The 16,937-nt window shown below is 39.1% G+C and overlaps 1 protein-coding gene across 1 annotated transcript in view; it reads left to right on the top strand.

Moving 5' to 3' along the window:
- LOC116328474 (double C2-like domain-containing protein beta) overlaps positions 1-16,937 on the top strand; it is a gene marked incomplete at its 5' end in the record, with an annotated part of 86,595 nt that overhangs the window by 52,260 nt on the left and 17,398 nt on the right. Inside the window, one exon of the mRNA XM_031750277.2 lies at positions 1,964-2,090. Coding sequence (XP_031606137.2) covers positions 1,964-2,090 — 127 coding nt within the window. The remainder of the gene's footprint in view (positions 1-1,963; positions 2,091-16,937) is intronic.

Below are 16,937 nucleotides of genomic sequence, written 5' to 3'. Positions count from 1 at the left end.
GATGGTATTGTGTGATGGATTAAAATCAAATGATTTCTCTAAACACTCACAGTCATATCCTGACCCTCTCTGGACCTCCTCTGTAAGACCTGATGATCAGTCTGGTTCTTGTTTAATTTGGCAAACTTCAGCTCTTTTCTTCCTGTTTCCCTTTCTCAAGAATGTCTTCTTCACTGCTCCCCTTCCACTGAGGCCATTTCTGAGGCGTAAACAAAGAGTACGTGGATCAGCTGAAGGGCCTGATGCATCTCTCTAGTTCTGTGTCAGGTGTTTGCTGGATTTTTTCGCATTTCCTGAGGACGTGACTTTCAGATACTGGTTATCTGCTGTAGTTTTTTTAGGCCTTGTCCAGCAAACAAGACAGAAACAAGGGGCACAAAACATTTTTTATCACCTATATAAGTTTGCACAAGTGACTGCCAAATCATCACAGAATGTCTGCAAAAGTTTTATTGCATTACTTCTAATAGCTTGAAGGTATTTTGTGAAAACATGCTTTCCTACTACACAATATAAGCTGCAAAGCACTCGCTGTACTTCTGGGACAGCTGGAGTAATTGCTGGACTGCAGTAACCGACTGTCAACCTTATCAACACACTGCAAATACGTGACTGTATTTTGCTGATTATTTTGTGTTGCGGAGCAGAAAAAAAATACTGTATTGTTACTGGACTGAATGCCACAACAACAATGAAGGCCTGAAGCAAATGTAGCAGAGATGAGATGTGACAGACACGCCAAAAGATCTATTCACACACAGAAAACACCTTTATTAACCATTTTCCAGAAACAATAGACTGTGAGAAAAGCCTCCATGCTTCCAAAACAACGCAACCTATTTCTTCTTGGAAATTGAAATTTGAATTCAGCACCTGTCCAGTTATTTTTACTGAGAGTCTGATTGCAGCACGTCCCATACAGTCTACTGTATTAGTGATGCATATTAACATATATACAACATGCTAACACTGTGGGGCTCCTAAAGGCTGCATGTTTTCCTCAGTATTGCAGCTGATTATGCAGCGGAAAGGCACTTGAAACAAACAGTATTCCCCAACACAGGCATGCTGTAGCTGTGAGTGTGAATCATGTCATGTCAGGGCGGTGGGCGCTCTCTGCATTTATTGAAAACATAGGTCTGCAGGGAGCACCAATAATTGGCTTTCATTATAAATTTAATGAAATGCTGGCGAAGAATATAGATCTCCAGTAAAACACAAAGCTCATTTTGTGGCCCCGCGCGCCTTTTGGTCCTCAGCGGTTTTGACTGCGAGAGACCTTTCGGTTCCCCATCAATCATTAGCTTTTGTAAGCGACTGTAGCCTACTGTGTTATATTATAAATCCGCGTCTTTATTGTTGTTTAGAAAGGACGCCGTCTTGCACTGAAAAGAGGATTTGTTTTGTGTTTGTGTGTTCAGTGGAAACAAATGCAAAGTGGGCACATAACAGAAATCAGTAAACAGGCGGAAAGGACAATGCGCCACAGCACAGTTCGATTCGTGCTGCACTAATTGAGTAAATAAGACGAGCAAATGGAGATGTGTTCAAGATGAATTCGTGACTGGGTCTTAAATGACTTTGACATGATCGGGAACAATGTCAAATTTTTCTCGACGTCTTCTCACATAGAGTTTCCCCTTCCACCTTAGTATGTTTGAATCTTTTGATCCGTGCATGGTTGAACGCTTCCTCGTGTATAATTATCTCATCATTTCCTGTCATGCTGATGGAGTCTGACAATGATCCCTGCAGAACTACTTGGTTGTAGCTTCAGTGCTCTGAGTGCTGTGGTCCTACAGATTTAGCAGCAGCGACTACAAAGTACAAATTGAAGCCCCGTGAAGGTGGATGGTGGAAAATGACTGGTTTTATGGCTTTAAGCCTCCTCTCAGCAACAAACCTTAACCTAAACCTCGCTTTGCTCATGTCCTCCTACACTTCTCTGTTCTTGTCATCTCAGGATTTCAGTGTGTGATGAGGACAAATTCCGCCACAACGAGTTCATCGGGGAAACGCGAATCCCTCTCAAGAAGCTGAAGCCCAATCAAACCAAGAATTTCAACAACTGCCTGGAGAAACAGTTACCTGTAAGTTTGCTCCATCCCACACACACAGCTGCAATTTTATGTTGTTTAAACGTGATCGTGTTGTTGTTTCTTGAGGGGATTTTAACGGGGCTGTACTCACAGCAACATTTTAGATCCTAAAGATTGTGCCAAAATTACAGACATGGCTTTGCTGTCTGATAGACATGTTATTAAATGCCAAGTTTAAGTCAAAATGTCCACCAAAGAAGAAGTTCTGTATGAATTGTCATATCTTATCCTTTTATCGATTATAACAAAATTAAATAAACAAAATCTTCTAGATGAAGAGACGACCAAACACATGATTTGCATTATATTGATGACATTCTAACCCATGTTTGTCTTTCCAAATATGCAAGTCATCATGCAACAAGTGACACTGAATTAACATGCAAATATAGGTGTGACTGTCTGGTCACAGCCCTTTAGTCATCAAATTAGTAGGAAATTTAATGCAATTCGATTTGAAAAACAACGACATACATTTCACATCTTTACTGCAATAACGTGAGAGATATTTCTTGCTTTGTAAAGCACACTTTTCCTCTTTTTGCACATAGAAGCAACATATTTCTGTCCCAGGTGCAGTTTTTGCCAACATATCTCAAGCAGTTTTGACCAGACTGCTGTTTCACCCTACTTTCACATTACTCCTTATTGGATCCTTAGACCAAATTGTAAACCTTACTGTGTCCGGCATGCATCTGCCTAGCTTAAGATTAAAGATTCATTTAGTCATCATTACAAAGCAAAGGTTGTTCCAGTATATTTCCAGTGTAGTCACTTTATTCTGCTAAGAAAAACACTTCATATACAAATCTGTGAATAAATTGGTCATAAGAAAGAAGCTAACACTTCTGATAAACAGCTCATGTCAGCAGAGCTAAGTCTGCTTAATTATAACTAATGTTGCCAGGTATGAAAACTGCCTTGAGAAACAGTAAGCTTGAAGTCATTGTGTTTTTTCATTATTTATTTGTGTGTGTAACAGTGTAACTGAATAGCATGTAATACTCAACATTATACTCTGCTCAGTGCAATATCTTATGTGTAGGCCAAGACCATAATCATCATCAGCAGTCCATCATTTTCAGTGTATTAAGTGACTCAAGTGTGGGTTAGACTTGGCAAGCTTGCTCATGTTCACAAAGACCAGCACTGGAACAGCTTGATTTTCCACATCTGTTGCACTGTATGACAATCTGACTGGGAGTGATGGGCTGTCAAGGCAGTGCAACTTTGATGACGTTTCTCTTCAACATGCATGAATAATTGATTTCATAATGCTGTGCCGATTTGATCTCTGCTTTAACCTCCCAGGTTTCAGGGTCCGTGCCGGTGAACTTTCAAAACATCTTTATCCTTCACCTACGTTTGACATTGATCCCTAGGAAAAGTGGGAGAACCTGTGCAGTTTTAAACTGCACCAAGCTTTAGTTTGCATTAAGTAAAAGGTGACCCGTTATTATCCACATTTTAATCACAGTTAGTGCATTATGTTGTTTAATTTTGGTGTTTTGTTTTTTTTTAAAGGGAAAGAAACTGTTTAGGTATCCCCAAGAGATCGGAGGTCTCCGATAACATTTCTTGAGGTCTCAGACGTTAATGAGCTTGTTAAGACTTTGGTTTGTTCACAATAAAGTTCAGGTTATGTAACTTTCAAAGCTTTATAAACACACTGACTCTTCAAACCTTGGCTCTTCTGGCCTAGCACTCTCAAAACTGAAATAATTGATACCCACTAACCAGACGAAGCAGCTAGTAAAGTGTTTTTAGGTATCTGTTTCATCAGTTTGTAAGAAACAGCAGTTGACAGGAACAATGCACCTGAAGGTAAAACACTAAAAACATTTCAGACAGGGTTATAAATTCTTGTTTTGAATGCAAAAGTCTTTCGGGGATATTTCTCAGAATAGCGGTGCACTGTCCTACCGTTCATCAACACCTTTTAACACATTATTAATGAGCAAACACATCTTTAAATGCTGATCAGTTGAACCAAACTCTTGGATCACAATGAGAAATCACAATGTTTGGAAAAAAAAAAGTGCAGATTTCATCAAAAAAACACAGTTTTGCAACTCTTAAACTCGGGATGAAATCAATCCTGCAATCTGGCTTATTCATCCAAAACAAACCTTAAAATCCACAATAGGCAGTCTAAAGAAGCAAAAGCTGAAGACTTTGCTAAACATCAGAAAATATCTGCTATCATTTCAGATACACAGCTGCATGTCAAAGCCTGAGCTACAATTCTGCACGGAGAGTAATTAAGGAAGGCATGCGGTCTGTTTTATTGATAACGTGTAACTCTAATTATTTTCACTGGGACAGAATGTGTGTGTGAACAAATTTAAATATCTGGTAATGCTAAATCCAGATAATAATAGGTCCATTATAATAGTATAACAAAAGATCCCAACAGGGCATGACATGGTGCTCCATATAATAGATGTTGGTAATTGCAAGAAACAACAGGACCCGGGAGGATTTAGCTTAAAGCACATGACAGATTAGAGCCTTGGGTTTTGAGCCCATAAGTGGGGTGCGGGAGTGGATTATGCGTTATGAGAGCATGGGAGTGGAGTGAAGTATCATTGAACTGTGATTGAATATCCTTTTGAAAATGCCTACACAGTTTATGGTTTAAAAAAAAGTGGATGCAGTGTAATTCTGGACCATCCATATTTGGAGTGTGGAGCACAGTCTTGTGTTTGGAGAGACAACTTCCTGTTGCTTCACTCATATGCTTTGTTGTCTATGTGGGAGTGAGAAATAGCATCCAAAAATACAAAAATATGCTTGTGCATAAACTGGGACCAAACAGCTACTATTCATTGAACAATCTGGGCTTTGATTTTGTACCGAGGTTTGTTTATGTAAGTGCATGTTGTGCTTCCAAAAATGACCACATTTAAAGTGTATTGTAGTCATTTGCCATTCAAAGATTTGAGCATTTTGGGGAGCAGAAAGCAGTACTAGTGTTAAAAATCCTATTATTTGTGTTTAGTTAGTAGTTTAGTAGTAGGTTAGTAGGTAAAGCAGGTAAGTTTACAATTTACAACATTGCATCTAAATATTTGTGGCAAAAATCTGCATATCTAAGCGATAACAACCAGATGAGGGATTGCACAGTGTGATCAGTAGATACTGTCAGTGCTGACATGGAACAACGTGACTCACAGGTATGTCTGCATGACACTGCTGCCTGCAGCTTTACAACAGCTATCTACAGCAAAGAGAGGATGAATTTATTCCACGCACAGCAGGCATGCTCTTTAATTTCCACATGTTATTATTCGTTTAGTAAAACTAGAGTTGATTTTAGAAGATGGGTAGCTCAAATCATCGCTGTTTAGGTTTTAGAGCAGAGATATTTGTGTCAAAGGTGACAAATGTTTCATTTTTTCTTCAGATAAGATTCATGCTATTTTGGACCACCCTGTCATATGTCATGTAGCAGGGCCTCGTAGGCCTTTTTCACACAGATTGCTTCAAGGCAAAGTGAAGTGAAGCTATGACTGGTTAAAAAGAGAAAAGGAGTTCAGGCAGGTAGCTTTCTGCTCTGCTTGCACTTGGATGAGGAGCTCTGTCTGAAAACAGGAAGTTGTTTTGTGTGCCGGGGAGAATAGAGCAACCATTTAATCATCTCATCCAGCAGCTCACAGTGCCTGTCTTATTGATGGTCTTGACAGTGGAGCATTTTAACTGGCTGCTTCGGCTTATATAAAAGTCAGTAGATTAGGTAGAAAACACAGAAAAGCTTTGATGTAACCTTAAAGTCTGAAAGGTCATTTTTCAGGGTCATTCTGGGTCATATGAAAATGTATATTGTATTCATGAATATACATAGATTAGTGTGTAATTTCATCTTCTAACAAACTGATGCATTCTCATAAACTTAAAATGAATCTATTAAAAATACATAGGAGGAGATTTGTGGTTCATGTAAGCAGCCATGTTACCTCACCATATTTGAATACAGTGGTCGGAAAGGACATCTCCCTTCTGACTAATGACGTTTTACGTGTCTGGCTAGAGACTGGCCAAATATGTAATGTAGTACAGCGGTCCCCAACACCCGGGCCTCGGACCGGTACTGGTCCGTGAGTCGTTTGGTACCGGGCCGCGAGAGTTGAGGCTCAGGTGTGAAATGTAAGGTTTTCAGGGTTTTTATCGGTTTTCAGCTTTATTTTGTTATTGTTTTTATCGTTAACTCGGTTTTCCTGGGTCTTTTCACGTGTCTTATGAATAAATCGTCTTTTTTCGGTACCGGTACTAGTTTTATTTTGTTTATTTATTTATTTATCCGCGACACCTTAAAGGCTGGTCCGCGAAAATATTGTCAGGCATAAACCGGTCCGTGAGGCAAAAAAGGTTGGGGACCGCTGATGTAGTACACCAAAGGCAGAGAAGGGAAGAAAAAAAGTTGTAGACATTCGAGTGCAGTGGAGGGACAACAAAGAAATGAAAATGCAAAGGAAAGAGACAACACCATCATCATCTTAATAAAATGTGTCCATTTCCTCCTCACCTCAAGTCTCATGTAATCAGTTACAGTCTGACAACATATGAGAGTTTATTCACCAAGCGTGATAAATAATAATAATAATAATAATAGTAATAAACGCTATAGTTTCACTAACAGCAGCTAACAGCGGCTAAAAGTAGCTAACCGGGCCAATCAGTGGCAGTTATCGACAGTTGCCCCATATCAGACTCCTTTCACAAAGGTTTACAGCCTTTTCCAGAGTAAATAGAAGTGGACAGTTATCCGGCATTGACAGCTGAGGTAAACAGCAGACTGATACATTTGTAAATTTGGTTCTACTAAATTTATAAAGTTGTAACTGTTTTTCCTTTTTCATCAGAAAACTACCCAAATCTTTGTAAATACTATGATTTTGTAGTGTTTTTAAATTTCAGACATCTTCCCCTTAGAACTTAATTGCACAGAGTTAGAGATCAGTGGGTGACCTTAGTCACAAAGGATATATGAGGTTTTCCCCCAACCGGTTTAGTGAGGTTTGCAAACCATTTGCATACACATTTACAAATGACACTCAGACATGAAAACATGGAGAATTCTTAATTTAAAAGCTTTTACAAATGTATATTCAAGGCAGCACTGCATCTATTAGAATATAGAACGAATGAAAAGTGTGTACATGCTGACATAAAGACTGAGGAACACTTTGTATGTTTTGGTAATTTCAATGAGGCTGGACTGCTGTGCCTGCCAACATTGTGAGTTTGACCAATTGCCCATTTTCAATTTAATGGATGAGTCTCCAAGCCTGGACTCTGGATCTGCAATGAGCACTGGCACCAGGAGACAGCAAGAGGCCCTGAACAGTAGAAGCCAGCAGCCTAATCTGGCAATGAATCTTGGATCAGTGTCTCTGTACAATATATTTCTGTATTCCCTCAACTCAGTTGGACAATGAAAGGCTTAGCTGTAAGAGATGGCCACAAATTTGTAGCTCACCCTGTTGCCACATTTTATGTAATTTCGAAATGTATTTTGTTTCATTACGTAAGCCCGTGTTTAAAAGCCGTTGATCTGTCTTTCCTGGAAACAGTTACTACGGCATCATGCCAAATGCTTGCTGAAAGCATTCAGCCACAAAAGAGTATGGCACATGTGGCTAAAGGGTGACAGTGTTAATAATGATGGATGTGATGGCCTGTACAACTTAGAACATGAAATGCCTTACAGACCTTTATCTTTCTGTTCTCTCTAACAAGGTTTTCTCACATTTCTCTCCATTATAATTTTATCATTGTCATTTGAACGAATGCATGCATTTTTATTGTTGACTGTAATAAATATTAAGGCATCCAGGGGTTCTAACATCTCACTTCCACACAGATATGTTAGTTTTCTTAATGCTATATACTACACAAACTATATAGTTTTAAATTCAAGGAGACATCTTTACAATTGGTTGGAAACTTTAGCCAATTTTATCAATTTGTTATCTTCAATTTTTTTGGAATGATACATCAGAGGCTAGCCTGCCAGTTTGTTGTTAAAATGCATGAACCACAATGTTTGGATTTTTTAAATATTAAACAGCTAACAGCTAATCATTCACTTACACAAGGCTCCAACTATCTGGCATCTGCAGGAAGATAGGTGCATTCACCAATTTCCAAGTAGTTACTGGAAATTGCTGGCAGTCATGGGATGAAATCATTTGCAAACTGGATGCTGAACACGTAAATCCTCCTTGTAAATAGCAGTCAAGATAGTTTGCATAGAAGATGGAGTCTGACTTGTCCGCAAACACTTGCTAGATATTAATTGAGTTTGGAAAAAGTGAAACCCAAACCAAGGGAAGCGAGGAGCCTCTTCCCATACACTTGTACAATAAGTCTTTTTTGTAACAGCAGTCTGCCCCCGGTGGCCATTTCAAGGAAAACAGGTTTCAGATGCTGACTTCACTGTTCAGATGTTACGCCGATCTTTAATGATGTCTGTGGCATTGTCTTGTTTTGGGGGGCAGCCTCTTGTGACTGTTAAGAGAACTGCGTTTTTTCTCACCTACGCTTTGGCTTCATTTGTTCGATGCTGCTGCCTTTAGCTCTTTGAAATCTACTGCAAACATTGACATTTTTCAGCATTTCCACAGCCAAACGTGGGAATGGAAGTTTGAATGAGGAGATAATCACATTACTACAAGTACAAACGAGGCACTTCACGTTTTTTCCTTAAAGGCGAGAGAACCAGAGACTGAGAAGCCTAAATATTCCTCTTAAGCCTCTGAGCAACAATTTCTCTCACCTGTTTTTACCTCTGCTGTTACGGGCACAGCTTTATTTATCCTCTCTGCGTGGAATATGTGTGTGAATGCCAGTGCTCTGTATGCCTCAGCCGCTTCTCTTGCATCAGCACAATAGTTAGCGCCCCACTGTTTTCAGAGAGGTGTTGATCTAAGAGATCCTACCAGGACATTGGCAGGAGATGTATTTCAACCCAGCTTCCTGTTGCACACATTTAAAGCCTCAAATCCTGAACTACCCACGCATTCTCTCAAAGAGATTCAGACGTGACCTGTGTCACAGACAAACACTGGTGTTCCTCTTAGCATGTCAGAATTTCTTTGTTGTATTGTTACCATAAATAATATGAAAAGATGGAGGCTTGTGGGAAGGGGTTTCACTTTAAAGTGCATGGCTAAATTTTTGAATTGATTACTGGGAGAATAGTGTGAACCAGTCAAAGACACCCTCCCCTTTATCCTGGCATATGATCAGACATTTTTCTTGGTAATACCTCTGTTTCCCTGGTAACCCCTGAGGGGCTGTGTAATACCTGGGACCCAGTCAATACACTTGGAATATTATTGTGCTGGGTTGCTACCTACTGTATGCGCTGCTTTGTTGTCAATCTTTGGAGAAAATAATGAAGCGAGCACAGAGTGAGACATATTTCACTGTATTATTTAGCACCGTGCCTGCTTTCATTCAGAGTGATGTGGAGATGGTCTCATCGGAGGTATCCGGTAATGCTGTGCATTAAATTCAATTAATGGACATCCTCTAGCCAATCATAATTGAGTTTTCCCTGAGGCAATGGTACATGTAGCTGGAAAATGTAAAGTAAACACCACTGCACGGCGGTGTGTTTGGTTATGTTAATTGATTTTATGTTTGAACAGATTAATAGAAAAAGGAAACTGGGATTCATAAAAGCTGCACGAGGAGTCACATCTTAGGAGACATCTATAAATTTTTGTTTGAAAAGCTTTTACTACATTTAGGCCTTGCATTCAAACCACTCCAGTGTATTAGGAACCCTAAAACCACTAAACCATATGCTGCTTTTAGTTTGAAAAATGAAAATTGAGCCAAAATGTTGCAGTTAGGATTTGCACATACTTTCTGATTTCCTTCTTCTCCTGTGGGTGCTCCTTTCCCGCTGCTGTTCCCTTATTTGCTTCTGATCTGTTCCACACCTGCATGAGCACCTTACACATGCGTGTTACTATCAGAAAGAATTTTCACCCCATGGTTGATCCAAGCAAAGATACTCAAACCATTTTGCCATTGTTTTTCTTCTCTAGTATTTCATACAAAGATGGTATATAAAAGATGGATATTGTCGTTGTGATGCCATCAGTTGGTTTGTAAAGTCCTGTTTAAGGGGTTGTTTGACATTTTGAAAATTATGTAACCGATTTATTCATCATATAGTGATTTTTGGGGTGTGTGAGATGAAAACGAAAAAAAAATAGTGCCAGCATCCTCCTCTGTCACACCAACCCTCTGCAAATCCTCCTCACTACATCTATGAATATTCCCTGTGGGCTTTCTCTGTTCTTCCTGCCTGGAAGACCCATCTTCAACATCCTTTGTCCAATGTATCCACTATCCCTCCTCTGCACATGTCCAAACTATTGCAGTCTTACCTGAGCTGTCCCTCTGATACACTCTTATCTACCGTATTTTTCGGACTATAAGGCGCACTTAAAATCCTTTAAATTTCTCAAAAATCGACAGTGCGCCTTATAATCCGGTGCGCCTTATGTATGAAAAATACTGTCATTTTATCCATTGTGGTCACTCTCGCAGTGAATGCAGTTTACTTGCTACTTTCTTGGTATGGATTATTTATATGCTGGCATAAAAAAGAGTTGTTAGCAAAGGGCTGGTGTTCAGGCTAAATGAATGATCTGTGAGTGTGAAACTGAAAAGAAGACAGTGAGTGCTGTAAAAATGTCAGCGCTTGTCAGGCATGCTGGGCTTGTTACTATCCAGGCAGCCTGAGGTTTGTGCTTCCTCCCTCGCTACTGTATGTGTCTCGGCGCTCTTGGTTTGTCGTGGATTCCTAAAGTGCGCTCTGTTAAAGAATACAGGAAGACAGAAACTACAAAATCACAACTGGACAAAATGGATTTGAGAGTAAGCTGAAGTGGCAACTGAAACATGTTGGCACGCTAGATGAGTTGAATGTCGTCACCAGTCCAGTGAGACGTCTTGTAAAAGTCATGTGTGATTCATGTAGGGAGAGTCAGCTCCTTGGAGATATCTGATTAGTATCCTGCTGTGGATACTGCTGGACAGATTGTTGAGCCCTGTCTCCTACACACAGTACAAGAGTGTGTGGTGGAGGCAGCAGTCTGCGTCTGCAGAGCTGTTTCTTTATGCCAGTTTTGCACTTCATTTAAATATTGTTTTCTGATTATTGTGGGAGTTTTGGGGGTGTTAGCAGCAAAGATCATAGATTGCACAGCTTGTGAGGGCACTTTTTTTTTTTTTAGATGATTTTTTGGGCATTTCTGCCAATTTTTGATAGTGAAACAGTGAAAATAGACAGGAAAGTGGTGAGAAACAAAAGAGTGCCACGTGTCAGACTCAAATCTGGGCTGCTGTATCCAAGCGGGCAGCTATGTGGATACGTATCTATATACATGTATCCTTCAAGCTCAAGTCCTCTACCCAAGGCCTGGGAGCTTGAGGGTCCTCTGCAGTATCTTTGCTGTTCCTTGGACTGCTCTCTTCTGGACACAGATCTTGGATGATGTTCCTGTGATCTGCAGAAGCCACTGTTTCCTGTTTCCTTCACCTTCCACATCTTCTCGAGCTCTTCTCTCAGCCCTCGGTATTTCTCCAGCTTTTCATCTCTTCTTTCTATCACTTGGTATATCACTGCACCTGTCTCCTTCTGCTTGTCCACCACTACTATATCCGGTTGGTTAGCCATCACCAGTTTGTCTGTCTGTCTAGAAGTCCCACGGGATCTTAGCTCTTAGGATTTTGCCTGGTATGGTAGACCCCAGCTTTTATTCATCTTGTGTTCAGAGCTTGTTACTGTCAATGTTGACAATATTGCAATGTTTTTAGGTATATTTTTGTGTTTTTACATCAACAACTTGCCAGTGGTACTGGTCATTGTCTCTAAGATTTTTTGGGAGGTTCTTGCCACTTGGAGGCAGAAAAAAGAAGTTGCGATAATGCATTTCTACCCTGTGGCATCAAATAATGCTGTTCTGCCAGATAGTGCTTGCAACTCACCATGGTGTGCAAGGGTTCTTTGATGCACCAGCTGCAGCAACACTGGGCGCTGAGAGATCACGGCCCCGAGCTACAAAATCTCCATTAGTGAGTTGGCTAGGTGACGGATGGGTGGGTTGTTTATTAGCCACAAGAAAGTGGACTGCATCCCGTTTGGAGCTTTGTCTTTTGCTTTGTTTGTTTGTTGGGAGTGACAGACCTGGCTCGCTGTTGCTTAAACGCGATGCATCCAGGCACTGGTGCCAAATTATACCTTGTCCTTTTCTGTGAGACACCAGCAGCATTGAAAAAACAAAGGATTTGGCACATTTGAAATGAGAGCGGGTTTTTTATGCACACAATAGGGACAAGTGATCATATTTTAAGCTGATATCTTGACTTGTTGGCAAACAGGTGCTTATTTATACATCCAGCTGCTTCAGAGCTCATTGTCATTCATTTACAGTCATGGTTCTGGCCACCTGTGAACTCCTGAAGGACATTTATGGCCGGTTATCTGGTAAACACGCATTTTATTCACCTGCTTGTTGATGTATCTGAAAAATGCAGAAAAATTTCATTCAAACGAAACCAGTAATATTTAAATGTTGTGGAACTTTTTCAGAACATATGCAAACTTTTTTTATTATTATCTGGCAAATCGAGTTAGAAAGGAAAAAAAAGTTTTCTTTTGACATACTGACAGCAGCTTTCACTCAAATTAACAGGGACTGTAGTTGTTGTCTTTTACATAGTTTTCATAATATATCTATGAATGCACCATGTACACTTTGTCTCTATTACTCCATTTACAAGTATGTGAGAATTAACTAGTCCAAAAAATGCTATGACCAAAATTATCTTGCAGTAGTCTAAAGGACATTTTGCCACTGCACATGCATTGAAGTGGTTTGCCTGGTTCTTAAATATACGGTGGCCCTGAGAGGTTAAACACACTGCAAATTAAGGCCACACACAAAAAAATAAAACAAATTGCTGAAAAACCACACAAAACACAACAGAAGTTGGAAAAATCTCCCAAAAGCTCACAAAAAATGAAATAAATAAAGCTCACATAACACAGCTGAAGTGATTTAGGGGAGATAATATCTTTTCCAAATGATCTTAAAATTTCTGTGATTTAAATTATGTTCCTCACCAGGTCACCACACAAGTGATTATTTATGAAATGCACTGTGACTTCAACAAGAGAATCACTGATTTAAGTCGGCTCTTACAGTGAGGGGAAGAGAAAACCACATGAACTAGCTTACATCTAAAAGCTGATGCTTTTTATCCCCTGCTTCAGGTGTTCGAGACAAAATCCAAATTCCAGCAACTTTCCTCCCCATCTAACGTAAACTGAAATGTGGATGTTTTGAGTGACGGGTGTTTTTTACTATTTGTTTATTGTATAGCTTGCTATTTACCTTGTATTTGTTACATTTCTTAAATGTTTTGAGGTAGTCTCCCTTTTGTAAGAGATTTGATCTCAGTGGGACTTCCTTCCTTGCTCACAGTAAATAGTTCCCCCACTGGCGCTCCAAGGCAGTGACGGCAGATCCAGACACACTCAAACCACACAGCTATATCAGTGTTATCAGCTATAGCTGTTATTCTCTACAACATATAAAACTTAGCACCTGAAAATGAAATGAGTCAATGTACTATGTTATTGCAGTAAAATCAAGGTCTTTAGTTTGACTTCACTGTAGCATCCAGTCTATCAGAGATGAGAGAAGGAACTGAGACAGAAAATTTAATGAATATTAATTTGAAATGGCACAAACAGTTTTCAGTGGTCCAGGCACTTTCAAGTAGCTCTCGATTAGCTTAAAGTTCTTTAGACTCATTTGCCTTTGCTATGTTGATATGAGTGGCTTTATCCTGTGTGTGGATAAAAATAAGTGCTGAGGTAAAGGGAAAAATGATGAATTACTCACATAATCAGCAGCTGTGGAGGAGTTGCTGGTAAATTGCATTTCTAAGTCACTGGACATGGAAAAAAAGCTCTTTCGGCTTCTGAACTGCCTTTCTGTCATTTTCATACACTTAAGTATTTTTTTCTTTCTAGATAACAAGAAGTGCTCTGTGGGCCAACACAAACTTGTATAGTAGAAAAGTACATTCATAAGATTGTCGTGAATAACTGGTAGTTGTACAGGTCTGTTTTACCAATAATTTAACTAACGAGCACTGACGTAATAGGTTGACTCATACTGTAGTAAATCAGGCTGTTTTTTCTGTTTTTTTCTTTTCCAAAGTACTCTCAGGACAAAGTGTGTCTACTTTGCTGGGTCTTTTTCCTCTTTTACTCCCCATATTCCATGGAGTTCCACAGGGTTCCAAATTAGGACCACTGTTCTTCTCTATATAAATAATTTGTATGATAATTATCAAATGCTGTCTTCAGATTTTATGCGGACACCACAGTTATTTGTTCCCTTTTAATTGTAGATACCTTTAAATTCCTACCTTTGAAGTTGTTCAGTCCCATTTAAACCAAGTTAATGTTAAATACAATCAACTCAAACTTGCTGCTTTTTAAAAACAGACAACACATAGCTGCTCTTTGTTTTGTTTTGTTTTGTTTTGTCTTTTACAACAAAGCACCACATCATGGTGAGATAAGCAAGTAGGTTAATTCAGTGTGGAATTTACCGAACTCAGGATGTAATCTTGGAGGTCGGTAAGAGGTAGAGGTTGGTGGAGTTTGTTTAAAAGGTAGCAGGTAAAAGTAAACATTGTATGAGAGCAATGCATACATTATATGGAAAAATTGCATAAGTTCATCTATTTGCATTGTTGCAAGCATAATGTTAGGGCCATATTTTATTCATGCAGAAATTAACTTTATTCTGCAGAAGCTGCAGATATTTTTTAAAATAGTTTTTAAAAAATTTATTATGAGAACACTTTATCAAGGACAAAACAGATCATTACAGCTGATATGATCACTGATATTCCAAAGTTTATACTTCAACAGAGTTTTTTTGTTTATTTGTTTGTTTTATTCCCCTCCTCAACTGAGGAGTGTTCTTTACTATTAACCCGCTTTCAGGCTGGCTTTGAGGCCTCTAAATGGCAGAGCAACTGTAAGCACCTTTTGTGCTATATAAATAAAATAAAATATATAAATAAAACTCAGTTGGACTGAAGTTTAAACTTGTTGGGCAAAAAGAACACAAAACGGCAAGGATGTTTTATAAGACGAGGATTTGTGATGACATTTTGGTATCTGTAAGGCTTCTCTTTTGTTGTTAAAGTGAACTTGTGTTCCCTATTTATTTATTTGATCAGGTAAAACCAGGGAGATCAAGAATCTCTTGAAACCGAGCTCCTAGATGAGACTTGTAGACAAATGTACTGCTGTAGTAGTGGATGCTCATATTATATTGGCCTTGAGTTTCACTCTGAGCTATTTCATACCACTCTAAGTGATCAGTTTCAGGGAATGTTTCCTGTTGTTGGATCTGTATGATGTCACAGGGACAGATTTGAACAGGCCTTTGGTTCAATCTTGTATTTATGAGGGGCAACCGATCAGAAGAAAACTGGCTTAAAGGAAAAAAAGCTAAAATCAAGTGTTTCAGTCAGAGGATAAAGCGAGGGGCTGATTCTGTAAATAAGGTTTATTTTTGAACAGTGGAGCATGCAAAGCTACTGCAGGAGAGTCCAAGAATACAATATGGAACTAGCAAAAAGTATACTAAGTCCAATCTCCCTTCGAGGAAAATTTGCTGTGAAGTTATTTTCATTGGATTATTGGATCACACTGAAACTTAAGAAAACACAGGAAAAAAGAAAAATGCTGCAAAAAGCACAGAAAATACAACTGAAGTTGAATAAAATACAATGGAAATAGAACATAAATGCTATAAAGGTAAAAACAAGAACAACAAATAACACACAAAACAACAGCGTTTCAGGGGACAAGCTTACAGTGAACAGCATACAGCAATCGTATCTACGGCATTATGTAAACACAGATGAATCCTCCACTTCTTTTGTGTGTCAGTTCGATCCTTCGCATGTTTTGCTCACTGATACTGGTCCGTCACCTTATTGTGTCCCCAGAAACACTTCTGTTTTGTTTTCTATTTCCGTTGTGTTTTATTCAACTTATGTCGTGTTTTGTGTGCTTTTGAAACGTTTTTTTATTTGCTGGTGTTTTCTTTCCATTTGACCTCTAAGGGCCACGGAGTAAATGAATGTTAAAAAATACGTGTTTAATTTTTTTGAGTAATGTGCTAACAATGTAGGTAGATCTAGAAAATTAGAAGTATAGAGATTATTCAGACAACATTTTTTTTCTTTTGTTTAAAAACAAACTGTTTTATTTAAAACAAATGTATATACACACATACACAAATCCATCCAAAACCATTGAAGAAGCCTGTATTTTTTTGCTCTAATGTTATTTTTGTGCCAAGAAAGCTACATATTGTGTTGCTTTCTCCCAGGATGGAGGGAGGATTGGAAAATTCCTGGACTTTTAAGCACAGTGGGAAGAAATTGTGGAGAAGCTGGTTTCCTATTTCAAAATACTTGATTTGCACAATGAGAAAGTGGAGCTGTGTATCAGCAGCTTGCAGAACCCATTGTGAGCCTCCTGCCTTCACTTGGTAGCCAGCTACGCGGTGAGAACGTTTCAGTGGCTAGGATGTGGTCTCTTTAGTTTCTCTGTCCGATTTTGCTGCTGTTCCTGAGGCATGTCATCACATTTTGACTGCACCTTGTGATCATTTAACAAGCTATCAAGTTGTGTACCGTGTATGATTATGATTGATGCAGTTGCAATGGTGTCAGTATGACTGATGCTATCCAGCAGCCTAAGAATGAGATTTC

This window comes from Oreochromis aureus, linkage group 10, assembly GCF_013358895.1.
Source record: "Oreochromis aureus strain Israel breed Guangdong linkage group 10, ZZ_aureus, whole genome shotgun sequence".
Classification (NCBI taxonomy): Eukaryota; Metazoa; Chordata; class Actinopteri; order Cichliformes; family Cichlidae; genus Oreochromis; species Oreochromis aureus.
This window is presented reverse-complemented; position numbering and strand designations above follow the sequence as displayed.